Consider the following 15,060-nt stretch of genomic DNA (forward strand, 5'->3'; position numbering starts at 1 on the left):
TTTAGAAGGTAGATTTCCATTATCTCCAATCATGAAAAGAAAATTAATGAACTTTTTTACAAAGAAGGGAGTTAGTTTGAATCTATTAAGTTCTATCTAGTTATTAGAATCTATCTAATCTGAGGGCATATCCAGGAATGTTATATTCTGGAGTAAAAATTTTTCAGATGAATTTGTTTTGAATTATGTCAAATTTTTTATAACTTGTAAGGCTCCAAATTGGAGAAGCATAGCCTATGGCATTAATGATTATCATAATGATTAAACAGTCTAAAGTGAACAAATATATTCTTCAGTTTAATTTGTGAAAACAACTTCATCATATTATTGATCAATAAGTTAGATTTGGGAATAATTTTTTAATATTGTTTTTTGAAAGTTAGTGTAGGAGACAGGACTATTCCCAAAAACTTAACTTCTTGTACTATCGTAAGCTGTACGTTGTTCAGATAAAAGGATGTACTTTTTTAGTAACTCTAGACCTGTTCCGGAAAATCATTATTGAAGATTTGCTTGGATTAATTTTTAATTTTAATTTATTAAAATATTCATGAGCTTTTTTAATTTTTTTACAAAGAGCTGCAGCCGTGGGGGCAACTATCACGACATTGTCCGCATATGTTATGGAGTGAACTATTTGGCCATGAATAGAAAATCCATAGTCCTCCCGGTCGAAACATTCATTTATATCAAACAAGAAGAAGTTAAAAAGATGAGGGAACCAAGGGTCACCTTGTAATAAACCTCTATCCACTTGTAGGGATGGCAACTCTCCATTAAAGTGTTTGACTATCACATCATAATGACCAAATAATTCTCCAATTATTCTTACTATGTTATCATCCGCTCGATATTTAATCAATTTACTTTGTAATGTTGTAATAACTACAGAATCGTACGCTTTTTCTATATCCAAAAATAATGCAAAAACTTTCTCTCTCTTTTTACACAACTGAAGTTGGACTAGAGCAATTAGTGTAAATAAAGCAATTTGGGTACCTCCAATCTTTGTAAAAGCGAACTGCATATTGTTTAAGTAGTTATTTCGATCAATCCAATCGGCGAACTTTGACATTAGCATTGACGTACAAATTTTCGGAAGCCCGACAACGGGGCAATTAGACAATAATTAGCTGAACGATTCCTCTCACTCTTATTGAACATCATTTGAAAAATAACTGTATTCCAATCTTTAGGAATAGTACCAGTGTTATAAAATTTATTATATTGACTAACCAAAAACTTGATGGCATCTGTCAGATTTTTAATTATATAGGTAGGAATAGTGTCAGCGCCGGGAGCCGATTTTTGTCTTAGCTTTTAAATACAATCGTGTAAATTTTCCCCGTCGAATACGTCTTCCGACGGTAGGTTCAAGGTTATATTAAGTTGTAGGATGTTCTCTTTATAATTGTTTTTATAATTGACTGAAAATTCATTGAAATACTGACACCAATTGTTGTATGATACATAGCATTTGGTATTCATAATAGGCGACATTTTTCGAAATTTATTTATAACATTCCAAAATTTTTTGGTATCTCTTGATTTTAACAACAGATCACTCATTACAGAAAAATATTTCTTCTTTTTCGCTTTCACAAAGTTTAGGTAACTTTTCTTGTTTTCCAAATATTCTTTCGACGATTGATCCGAGTTTGTTTTTCTGAAATGTTGTAAACTTCGTTGTTTTTCGATCTTGTAGTGATAACAATTATTATCGAACCAGACTTATTTATATTGTACTCTCTTATTATTTAAACAGCTTTTATAGTGATACGAATTAATTCTCCTCAGCAAATTATCATAATTTTGTATAGCAGTATTATTAATCTCGGGATCCAAAATCTTGCATAGTTTATTATTGGTTTCAGTTTTGAATTTTGACAGATTGAATCGTCATCTGGTGTCCTTTTTGTGAGTTTGACTGTTTTTATGTTTTTGAAATTCATTATCACCATGTATAATTCCAATTACTTCCAACTGTACTGGGAAATGATCAGATATATCATTGTTTAGAACTTTAAAATTTCTAGATTGATTTAAAACAAATTCAGAACAGATAGTATAGTCAATTATGGATTTACCAGAATGAGATAAAAAGGTATATTCTGCAGGACAATCATTGAGGAGCCAAAAAAAAATAAAAAGCCATTATTTATTATTCGTTAACGAATCCTGTATAATCCACGTACAAAATTATGTATTTACTAAATTTATCTCCTAATAAATTTCTGAACTTTATAAAATATTAATAAAATGGAAAAAAATGATAAATAATTTTAATTTACATGATATTATTTATCATTATTTTGTACTTTGTTATCATTTTTTTTAATCAGTTCATTAACATCTGCCTTCAAACTGAGTGTACATGGTAATTGTGAGGGATTTCAGAGAGTCAAAATACTTCAAAAAAATTTTAATCAATGTTAGATTATTAAGAGTATTACAGACTTTTCTCTAAAATTCATAATACTGCATAATCAATCAATCAATCAATCATTTATCAACAAAAAGGGAAGATTTCTGTGTTACAGGGGGTAGTACATTGTTAAGAAAGGGATTACAAAAAAGTTGGAACAATTTATAAAAATTATTAAACTTATACTCTTATTTGATACTTGATTACAAATAAACATACTCCAAATAATTGCAATCAGTAACATCAAGGATGACAATATAGAAATAGTTAACATTTCTGTGATAATAAATAATAAAACTGCTGACTTGGTTTATTAACATTTCTGTGATCTTGATGAAATAGTTATATAGTCTATATGTCTTTTTTTATTGACATTATTTATGTTCATTCTAAATTCAAGAAGTGAACCACAATGAAATATCCATGAAATATCCAATGAATCACATAAACTTGCTAAACCTTGACAGTTCTGTAATAGATGAAAAATCAAGTCTCTCAGAATTACACCAGATGCATTGAGTATTTGAAAATTTAATATAACTGTTTTTGATGAAATAAAATATTTATTAAGACATAATTGAGCTATTAATCTTTTCTCGTCGAAATTAATTGATTTAGTCAGATACGGTCGTGAAGTGGATTACGAATAAACTTATATACCGAGATATTTACTACGATTTAGACTTGTTTGATCCTTATTTATAGACTAAGATATTGCAGATTCAATTAATAATGTGTAACCATATTTTCAGTCTTGCAGATTACCTTTAAACAGCAAATCGGATACACCAAATAAATTCAAAATTTTTTGGAACAGTTTGCCAAAGCTGGTCTAATCTCGAGTTTTTACTTTTTTTGATTATTTCCCGACGTAAAAAAGTTATGTTATTATCGCTTTTGAATTTCAGATGGTAGTAGAATTTTATTATTCATTTAAGGAAAAATGGAAAAGACCATATGCGCTTAGTTTTATGGCGGGGCACGTCCCGATTGCCGGGGCCGTCGGCGACTTTTGCCGCGCACTTCGTCTACTTGCAAAAAACCCGAGCGTCGGTTATTTTCATTTAATTTATATTAATAAACAAAGACTTGTTTCAAATTTTATTTAACACTCTTTAAAGAAATATTAAATATTAGTTAAAATGCAATGTTCTCCAGATGGAAGGACAAATTACCAATTTAAAACAACAAACTGATAACCTAGATATAGAAAAAGAAATTATGCAATATAAAATGGATACTCTAGTTAACAAATTTCACCACAACAATATAATACTATATTAATTACCCCATCTCAAGAAATATCTCAAAACCAGAAATTTATAAATTTATTACTTCAGTATTAAATTTACAAAACATATCACAGGAGGATGTTCTGGAGTTAACACAACTGACTAAATCAGCAAATTCAGTGATAAGATTAACTCTAAAAAATAATCAGATCCGAGATCATATATTCACGAACTTTATAAAAATGAAACAAAAAAATTTACTAGATGATTGGAAAGATATGCAAATCTCTCCAGATTTAACAAGGAGATCAAGACTTAGATGTAAACTATCACTTCCAATTTTTTGCAAAATTAGAAAACAAAACCATCACAAAATTACACAATAATACTTTAATAATGGGTCGTGATAGACTGACATACAGTGTTGATTTGAAAAAACTGGTTCGCATAGAGAGGTTTCATGTCGACATCACGAGTGACGTCATGAGCATGCGCAATTGTCCAGCGCCATCTTTGTGACTCTTTGTGACTTGTTTACGTTTTGTGTGTGTTCGCGTGCGCTTTAACTGGAGTTTTTGTGTTGTTTTTTTCGTCGCGTATATCACTATGGTGATTTGTTGTGTAATTGGGTGTGATGCTAGTTCACTCAAGAACAAAGGAACATCATTTTTTAAAATACCCGGCATTATTTGTCATCAAGGATCCCAAACTGAGGAGCTTTCACGAGGAAGGCAAACTGCTGCTCGAGAATTAACCAGAAAAATTTCGATACGAATAAAGTGAATATCAATACAAGAGTTTGTCAGAAACATTTCATTTCAATATTTACATTAATAAACACTAAGTAATATTTTAAAACCTAAAAGAGTTTTTTTAAAAGAGAAATTTACTGATTTGCTTATATTAATTTATTTCGGTATAGTGCATTTATAAATGAATAACTAATGTAATTTCAAGCTTTAGCTAGTGCAAACTTAAAAACGTTACACGTTAAAACTAAAAGCAAGTAGGCTTATTATATGCTAATTTCAACTAAAAAATAAAGGTACTAAACAATTTGAATTAGAAAAATTGCCACAGCTGTTTTTAATTAGACTTTTTTACTTTCAGACATAAATTCTTAGTTAAGAAATACGTAAAAACACGAGTTTTACGTACAAACACAAGAAAACATATCTTTCCAAGCAATATTATTTCGCTGTTATTCATTACTTTTACTTTTATATCAGAAGAAACCCAGCCACTTGTTAAATAGTTATGGGCTTCTAAAGATTTATAAACTTTCATTTGTGACAGGGTGTAGAAATTTGTTGTCAAAACCAAATAGTTTATAATATCACCAAATTCTACTTTCGGCCACAACTCTTGATCTACGACTTAGTCTGATAAACTGGTTTCGTATCATCTCGTCCTGTTAGACTGCTAGAATAGCCCGCAAGAAAAAAGTCTTTTTTAACTTAATTCATGATAATAGAACTGCAGTATTTTTGTACGTTTAAACTAAAAAAAGACGTCGAACAACAAACTCCGTGCAAGCTAAGCGAGTGAAAACTACCAGAAAAATGGCGAATGGGCGGAGCAAACGTGTGTTTTATCACGTGAATGCGACCTTGAAACCTCTCTATTGAGACTTTTCTCTCTTTTTCCTTGCCAAGGGTGGCTGCAAGTTGAAGTCCAATGAAACAAAGTGAACTTCATTAAGAAAAATCTACTATAAATAATCAGTCACTTGTGGTTATGAACTGGAACTGTCAGAGTCTTAGAACTAAAACACCATTACTTAATATTCTACAATCAAAATTTAATTCAGACATAATTGGAATAATTGAGAGGTGGATAACATCCAATCTGATCTATAAATCAAATTTTTTCAATAAATTCATAATAGAAACAGCATTGGCCCATAAACCGTCGGATCCTAGCCGCCAAAGTGGTGTGGTCATGTATTTTAATAAAAAAGAACCCTTGCACAATACTTCATATGGAAAAATCCAATAACTATATACTGTACTATTATTGATTTCAATGAACAAACCCATACTTGGTAGTGTAAATAACAAATTAATGATAGTAATGGTCACTTATATCCCACCTGATTCCTTAATAAAACTAAATGAAACTTTTAATATAATAGATTTATGGTAACATATTACTCCATTCATTTTAGTACTTGGAGACTTTAACTCGCGTATTTTGATTTGATGGACTCGTGGTATGGTGGACCTAATTCCCTAATTGAAAATATTCATCTTTCTAAAGATAAGCATACCAACAGATTGGAAATGAATTTAATTGAAATAATAACTGAAAGTAAACTGTTTACTCTTAATGGTCGTATTAAACCCGATTACCCAGCAGAGTATACCTGTTTGAAACATAGTGGGAAATCCACCATCGACTTTACAATTTGTTCAGAATTTCTACTAGACTTCTGCTCGGAATTCATCACGACATTTGATGCATCTGACCATTTCCCTACCGTAATAAAATTCCTATTGTTTTCGCAAAAGAAATCTATTAATTTACCTAGAAAGTGTCAAAGGATTAATTACAATAACTCAAGATATTTTGCTAAAATTGAGAATCGTTTTTTTAATATCCCGGAATCGACCAATTTTAATAGTGATGAAAGTTATAATCTTACGATTCAAATAATGAATGAATACACACAAATTAAAATGGAAAAAGGAAAAATTTATAACAAGTACAAAATCCCTGGTATGATTTGGACTGTCACAAGATGAAAAAATAAAACAAATCGACTTAAATTAATTCAGAAAAGATCCAAATGATGTAAATTTCATCAACTGCAGGAAGGCTAAACAGTCTAATAATAATCTACTTAAGGCTAAAAAGAAAAATTACTTTAGGAATATTAAATCAACTCTAATCAACTATTTTGGATCACAATACGAAAATTCCACTTCAATATAAATTTAAGTGAAAACTCATCAGTAATAGACTATAATGTATGGAAAAGTTTTTATCAGCAGTTCCCAACTATTCAACCTATTTCACCAATAAAATTACACATTCTTACTTGCACACTTTCCTGCATTCGGGATGGTAACACAGGAGTGGACATATAAATGTGAGACCACATCCATTCTCGTCTGACTGTATGGCATGAGGACTCAAACATTTCAAAAGTTTCGAGTGACTCGTCTTCAAATGTAATTGTGTCAAAATTGAGTCAACCATGTTATGAGAGCAAACAAAGAATTGTGTCCTTGCTATTGCTACTGCTGGAATATATGTAGTACTTAACAGTCAAAAAAATAAAATGAAGTGCCATACTTGGATGAAAATACAGGTGCCATTATAGCAATTTGCCATTAATTAATTTATTGCATGACAGTTCCTCCGATGTTTATAAAAACTATATAAGGATGGACGGTGCATCCTTTGATATTATACTGGACTTGATTAAGATAAAATTTGTAAGACAGACACAGTAATTAGGAAGAGCATTTCAGCAGAGAAACCCATTAAAACCACAATGAGGATTTTAACAACAGGTTGTTCATTTGAAAATTTAAAATTCAACAAAGGAATTTCGGCACCATTACTACATACTATAATTCCAGACATTTTCAAAGCAATTTATGAGGTTTTAAAGACAGAGTATATGAAAGTAAGTAAATATATCATATTAGTACTGTATCTCAAGGTTCATGTTAATATTATAGTAACATTATACAAATAATTATACATAAATGTTGTAACTGTAAACATTTATCATACATTCAGTCAAACTGAACATAATTTGAAATTGTTATCAATCAAAAAATATAATTATCAAAGTTTTCTGACTGTTATTAAGTAAACTGACAACTTGGCTTGTAAAAATTGCTTGCGAGATTATCGGTACTTTGTCTTGGTCCACAACTAATGATCCTTGAGACTAAGAAGACATTGGATAGGTGGAAGGTGGAAGAGGTCGATGGGATGGGAATTGGCAATATCAGGATGTTACACTAATTATCACGTCTGTGTGAGACTGTAGAGTTTTCAATAAACCTCACCTTAACACTACATTCATTAATCTCTCTGCAAATATTGCTTGCAATGAATCCATCTTCTGTATAGTGAAGTAACGAATAGTATATTCGGCTCAGGCCGAACACCGAATATTCGACCAGGAGTGTGGTCGAATACCGAATATTCGGCCGGGATCGCGCATCCTGCTCTCTATTGGCCCGCTGTCACTACGATTTTTTCTTCCAGTAGGTCTAAATTATTTAAATTAATTAATTAAATTATAATTATTAAAGTTAACATGAGATAGAGTCTAATGTTTACCTGTAGTGCCAAATTGGTTTATAATTTACGTAATAGCCGTAAATAGCCCGATATGATTTGGCAGTTGTTGGTATTTAGATGTAAGTTATTATAAGTTATTTTATTTGCAGTCGATCTTTTTAACTCTTTAATTAAGCACTAAAATTTTGTTTTTACTACGTATTTGTAGACTTAATAGTATCCTAAGGATATACTTTAGTAGGGACATATGGTCTGGTTTCTCCCTAGTTGTGGAACAGTTCAAATATATTATTGGAGGTTTCTACTTGTAAAGTTTTGTGATATTTTGTTGCTATTGTTTTTGTCAATATTTTTAAAATTAACATGATTTCAAATGTTATCTTTTGTATATAATGAGAAAAGCTCATTCTTTGCTTTAGAAAGACAATCTTCACCCGTGATTACCGGTACATATAAAGTCCAATATAGCCTCTTCAACTTTAAAATTCCCGGTACACAAGACGACAGTTAACAAATAAACTAACGTTTTCGATCCTCCATCGAGGTCTTTGTCAGGTTCGTTGATGGTTTTGATCATGGAATGCGAAAAGAATCGAACGCTTTCAAAATTCAAAAAGATCGAACATCTCCAGCGTGCAGTAATGATCAATGATACAACGTAAATTTAATAGACAGGAGTCTACCATAATAACGGCGCAATTTACCCAAACAGGAATAAAACATGACTACCAATGTGGATGCACCTCAGAGATATATCGCCACGCGTACGATAATACGTTACTTTCCTTGAAATTAATATATTTCCCCGATTTGGTAGCCTTGTAAATCTCAAGGGTCTCCAAAGCCCTGATGTGGTCCGTTTTAAACGACTTCTTAATGAGTCTGGTGTTATCGAAGTCTGCTCTTATATCGGGGTCCGTGGCGTACGTCAACAGGGCGGTGGTGTGTCTTTTTTTGGCCACGTCATATCTATGCTCAGAAACCCTCTTTCGAACGGATCTCTTGGTAGATCCAATGTATACCAGGTCCCTTTGGAACCTGTGATCTCTTATTGGGATACTATACACCCCTGGTGCCCTTAACATATCTGGTTTGTCTTTAGCGTTTCTGAGAAGCGAGTAGATGGATCGCGTCCTCGAGTACGCCAACTTAGTGCCCTTCCTTAGCGCTATTTCCTTGTACAAGGAATGCAGACATTTGTTGTATTGTACAACAGTGCGTTGGTGTTGGTCGGGATTCAAATTAGACTCACTCCGCACCGCGGAGGCGTGTTGCGCTGTATTTGTATCAAGGAAATTACGAGCTAAACTAAGGATAAGGTTAGCTCTGTATCCATGACTAGCTGCAATGTCTTCAATGTGTTTAAGCTCTGTGATCATATCTATGAGATATGATCACAGAGCTTAAACACATTGTTAACTAGTTAGGGCCTCACAGAGCCATCCGACACGCAGGCCTAGGGCCTCACAGAGCCATCCCACTGCCGGCCGTCACCCGACATCGCTATAACCAATGTAGTTTCACTCAAGGTTAAATTATCCTGGCCTCATAAGATGTTTTACATCCTAGTGGTAGCCTCTCGTGGACGTCTGAAGTTGGTTTCTGACTGCCGACCGTCGAACCACCCCACGAGGCTCATAAAGGGGTTCGACGGTCGGCGGTCGAACCACTTCATCCGATAGTGGTTTTTTTAATAGTGAATAGTTAAAACAAGGAAAAAATATCAAAAACTACTTTAATTATTCTCTTTTATTACATATAAAGTAAATAATATCTATAAAGTTTGTCCGACTGCCGGCCGTCGTATGGCCTCGTGAAGTGGTCCGACAGGCAGCAGTCGTAGTTTTTTTTTAATAAAAAGTTATTTTATATCTGAAAGTGTTTTTTTAATAGTGAATAGTTAAAAAAAATATCGAAAACTAGTTTAATTATTCTCTTTTGTTACACATAAAGTAATTATTATTAAATATTAAATAGTCCATGGTCATATAGTCTCCAATTTCAGGCCATACGATGGCCGGTTATCGTTGATATATGTTTTTTATCTTCACTCTATTGACTATTATATAATGACCCTTCTATTTATATCATAATAAAATATTAAATATCAAATTTTCTCATTGTGGCCTGAAAAAAACGGAAAATATCATATTACAGGTGGCAGTTAATGCGTTAAAAACTTCTAACACTTTCCCTATATCAGGTTTGGTTTTCCATATAATCAAAATATCATCTACATACCGTGTATAGCTAAGGATATTTTACTGTAAGTTTGTTAATACTGTTTCTTCTAATTTTCGTAGGACAGTTTGCACAGATCCCACGAGCTAGGGCTACCCATTGGTAACCCTCCTTTTTTGGATGTAAGTTTGATGATCGAAGTAGAAAATGGAAGAATAGCATATTAGACACAATTAGTTCTAATATTTGGGAATGGAATCTCCGAATGTCAGGTGTAGCAGCGAGAAAGAAATCTCTTAGCACACAGAAACATGGTTCCAAACGAATAGAAGAGAACATCCATACAAAATCGAATACAGTACAAAATTCATTCCCATTTAAATACAGTACATTTTAGTACAAAGTTAGTACATTTAACTCACACATTTCTACTTTTTAAATAATACAAATTTTTAAAAATGCACATTGGTTTTTTACGTATTGCATCTAATATCATGTGATACATGACAAAAAATAAAATATATAAAATGTAATTTTATGCTTTAGGACATAACCTATGCCTAGAAACACTTTAAATTATACTTATCATATTTTTACTCTTCCACTTGCCAAATTAACCATCACCATACAATAAAACTACCATCTGGTCTTTGGCATCTTCTTACATAAGTTGCGTCTAAGTTTTATTTATCAATACTTTCCGTCGTGGTGTTTTCTCTATAATTTACTTCTCCCCCGTCCGTAGTTTTACAAATGTGCTACACTTCCATATATTTAATCCGTCACTCGTCTCGAACCTTAGAATCGTTTCCGTTAGGTTCCATTCTATCGTTACGAAATCCGAGTCTGCCAAAGCACAGATTGCCAAAGCCGTAATTTGCCGCTCCTTTCGAACATTATCTTACGTTTCTCGATCCTCCGTTTTACAATTCGGTAGCAGTTCCTAAGTAGCAGAAGTCGTTACGTCTTCTACCGTCGCACCGGCCGGATGCAAGTCGGGTCGACGGCCTCCCGATCGTTCCCTAGTATCCCGCACAACGCGGGATTACTCCTAAATACAATTTTCTTGCTAGTTTCGATCCCGACTTTTCCATAAATATAGCAGAGGGCTGCCACATATCAAACAATGGCATATTCATTCCACACATCACGTCTTCTCGTCTCCCCTTCTTTTTATCGTTTCAAAAAACAAAAAAAGTTAATTTTCACATTTTGCATAGATTAAAAAAATATTTGGATATTTTACAGCAAAAATAAGCACACTAAAACTCACACATTTCAACGAATCCCGAACGCACCAAAACCGACAACAAGAGAGACCGACGAACGGAAAGCGCGACACCACGCTTCTACCGCCGGGCTCCCGTCGAACGACTTTACGAGACACGGCGAGTCGGCCCGGACCCGAGATCCGACCCCCGAACCGAATTCGCTCCGAACCCCCGTAACTCTCTCCGAATTACTTCGACCAGAAATCATTAACTAAGACGGCGAGCGCGGAAACCACTTCCGCAACCACCGAGGCACCTAAAAACCATTCGTTTGGAAAATGCGACCAAAAATAATTATAATTTAAAGATTAGCTAAGAATTCCTCTCGTTAACTCATCGGGCGTAGTTTAACACAGTGTTTCTCAAACTTTTTGGACCGCGACCCCCCTTCTGCACTTAAAAATTTCAAAGGACCCCGAAGAATAAGTATGTGTCGAAAAACATCCCGCAGGGAGGGGTTAGTCTCGTATTTAAATATTTATATTATTTATATGTGCAATTTATTTAAGTAAAAATTATTTTATATATTTTTATTTCTATTATTTCTAAACATGAATCCATACTAAATTTATAAAATATTTGAAAAAATTGATCTAGCATCACTTTTTCAGCGACCCCTCAAATATTTTTCTCGACCCCCTTGGGGGTCGCGACCCCCACTTTGAGAATCACTGGTTTAACAAGATGGAGACGAGTTGCGAGCATGTTTATTCTACGGATAGATCACTGTTCGTTTCTTTATACGTACCGTACCTAAATCTAGAAACGACGATTATACAATGGAAAAAGCCGAAAATTTAAATTTTTGGACGAAAGAAGACATAAACTCACCGGTACATTCGTAATAATCTTCGGTATTCCTCCTGAAGTAAGCGAATAAGTTCTTTCTCAATAAACGTCGATACTGTCTCCACAGAGACATTTAGAAGCTACATCACTTCCGATCGATGCCAGGCAATCAAATCTCAATGTACTAAACTAAATGGCGTTTGACGATTGTATTACATATATATAATTATCCCGAAAATAAATAATTGCGGATGAAAATGGAAGATGATCCGCAGATCACCTACTTCGACTCCATCTCCGTATCCGCCGGGCGCCCCCTGCCCGTCTCCATACTCGACGCGAAAAAAGTTATCAACGAATGTAACGCGGCGAGACGTAATTTTTTATTATAGAAATTATTAAATGCTTTAGCCATTAGATTTTGTTTCGATTTAACGTTGTGTTTAGTTAAACTCGATGGCGTGCGTGCACCATCCGAATACGAATCCGATCCCGACTCGGCGAAGATCGGAACACGGTTTTCGTTCTTCGTCCGTGCCGGCCGAACCGTCGCATATCGAACGCGTTCGTAACGCGCGTAATTTAAATGGCCACCAACAGTTCCGCCAGCCGCACTAGTGAGTGTACTATACGTAAAAATGAATTTCGAAAGCATTTTTGCCATTTTTTTGCGGTCTATTTTTGTGCGATTTTTTATTTGCGCGATTTGTTTTGTGTGATTTTTTGTGCGCGATATATGAATTTCAATCAAATTGGTATACTGCACAAAAATAATTGCACAAAACAAATTGCACGTATAAAAAATCGCACAAAAACAGGTTTTAGAGTAATTAAAAATTAAAAAATTTTTTCAATAAATTTCGTAACAGATGGCGCCACTAAATGTCGCCGGAAAGTCAAGCAACTCGTTGCTGGATTTTTTAAATTATTTTTTCTGGTTTATACGAAAACTTACAGAATTCCTTTTAAAACATATTATTGTATGATTATAATTATTTACTTTTTGTCCAATGTTGTACGGGCATAATAAAATATTGTGAGACCGCCGAGTTTAGCGGAATTTTTAAACGAAAGAAAACTTTCTTCTTTTCGTTGTTGGAGGTTGTTGTAGACCCCCGCCTTCACTATCGACAGTTAGGTGGGAAAGTCGACACTTAGCTGCCAAGAACTGCAAGTCAGCGTCAACGACAGACCGCTTTCCACACTAACGCTATAAAAGCTCGCGCTACCGGAAGCTTAGCGCGGATCAACCCGAGGAAGTTATTTCTGTACTTGTGTCGTCGATCTCCGTGTCCAGGAACGGAATCCCGTCGGAGAAGACATACGACTGCCATACTCCAGTTATATCCTTCAATCTCACACATGTAGAGATATTTGTTAGAACTCTCCCCCTAGTAGCATTTAATCTCGTTTAACCTCATTTAATCCAGTAGCGTTTAGTCGGATAGACTTGTAACTGAAATTTGTATGTTATCTTTAGTTAATCAATAAATGTTTTGTTTGTTAACCCGTCGACCTGACGATCCTTTTCCCGAAAAGACGCCTGTCCACCTGCTCGCGACCTCCCCACTCACTTTTTGCCCTCCTAAGCCATCCACACCGACAAGGAGATCGGGTTTTACCAGCCCGCTCAGATTAAGTAGTCGGGAAGGATTGACTCCTGGCCCTCTGCTTATCTCACAATATACAGTACAGTACATACTATACATTAGAAGTACGAGGGTAATTCAAAAAGTAACATAACAAGATCTCTCCTGTACAAATTTTATTTCACGGACGGATATAGTGATACATATTATGATGACACCGATGCATATTATTTTCAACATAGTCACCGTGTTTGTTCAAACATTTATTCCAACGTTATACCAAGGCATCGATGCCGTCTAGGCTTTCTCATTTCCCGGCATTCCGGGGAAAAAGTGAACTGTTTCCCGGGATAGAATAATTTTTAACATATACAAAATATCATGAAATCAAATGATATAATTATTTTTCATTTTTTAAAGTAATTGAATACGTTCTGCAACCTCCAAAATCGTATTACTAATACTGTGTAAAACATATATTAAAAATTACCTTTGAATTACGTAGAAGTGAACGAAGTCGTCTTTAATGGATTTAAGAGAAGGCGAATGTTACGTGTTTTTTCACCCGTAGCCTGGAAGATTTCTACTTCATTTTCGAGATTGTAGTACTTCTTTTGCCGTCTCGTATTCTCGATTCGTCTACCTCGGCTGCTTTAATAGCCGCATCGAGCTCATAGCCCGATAATTCGGCAGTTCGTTTGTCTTTAATAATCGGGTTTACGAAGAAACACTTCGTACTCGTTTGTATCTTTGTCCAATTTGCACAACCTGGTGTTGTGCAGTTATCGAAGCTACCGGGCACGGTTAAAAATAAAGACGGCGTAAGCGCAATTATTCCAGATATTACGGCAAAAAGAAATGTCACAAAATTGGAATTACCCGGGCGTAAATAATTCTACTTGCGGCTACGAAATTACTTTTTATCCAATTTCCTTGTAGCTATTAAATAGGATTTGCTAATCGCTTTATTGGATAAAATGTAACAGATTTTCCACCGCCGCAGTCGTTACCGGTAGTAGTTTCGTCTACCGTAAACTAAATTCGTTTTTAACATTGTCCCGAATTTCTATGGTTGTCTCGAAATAACAACTCTTAACGTAATTTTTCCTACGAGTATTCCGGCCGAGAACCGATTTCTTGCAGTATTTTTCTAATAACTTAAAACAGAGGGATTCGTTTTATTAAGTGAAATATTAGACTCGACGGGCAATTATTTATTATGACGTAGTCACGATGCCGGACTGCAATTCATTTACTAACCTAAAATATTATTTTAATGCTGTCTTGCCTCGTCCGTCGTAGTCGGGCCG

The 15,060-nt window shown here is 34.3% G+C and overlaps 1 protein-coding gene across 1 annotated transcript in view; it reads right to left on the reverse strand.

Moving 5' to 3' along the window:
- Positions 1–12,493, reverse strand: part of LOC136978506 (phospholipid-transporting ATPase ID-like) — a 145,340-nt gene extending 132,847 nt beyond the window's left edge. Inside the window, exon 1 of the mRNA XM_067274224.1 lies at positions 12,204–12,493. Coding sequence (XP_067130325.1) covers positions 12,204–12,294 — 91 coding nt within the window. The 5' untranslated portion in view covers positions 12,295–12,493. The remainder of the gene's footprint in view (positions 1–12,203) is intronic.
- Between the last annotated feature and the right edge of the window lie 2,567 nt (positions 12,494–15,060).

The sequence above is a fragment of the Centruroides vittatus genome, unplaced genomic scaffold (assembly GCF_030686945.1).
Source record: "Centruroides vittatus isolate TY-2023 unplaced genomic scaffold, ASM3068694v2 contig_544, whole genome shotgun sequence".
NCBI lineage: Eukaryota > Metazoa > Arthropoda > Arachnida > Scorpiones > Buthidae > Centruroides > Centruroides vittatus.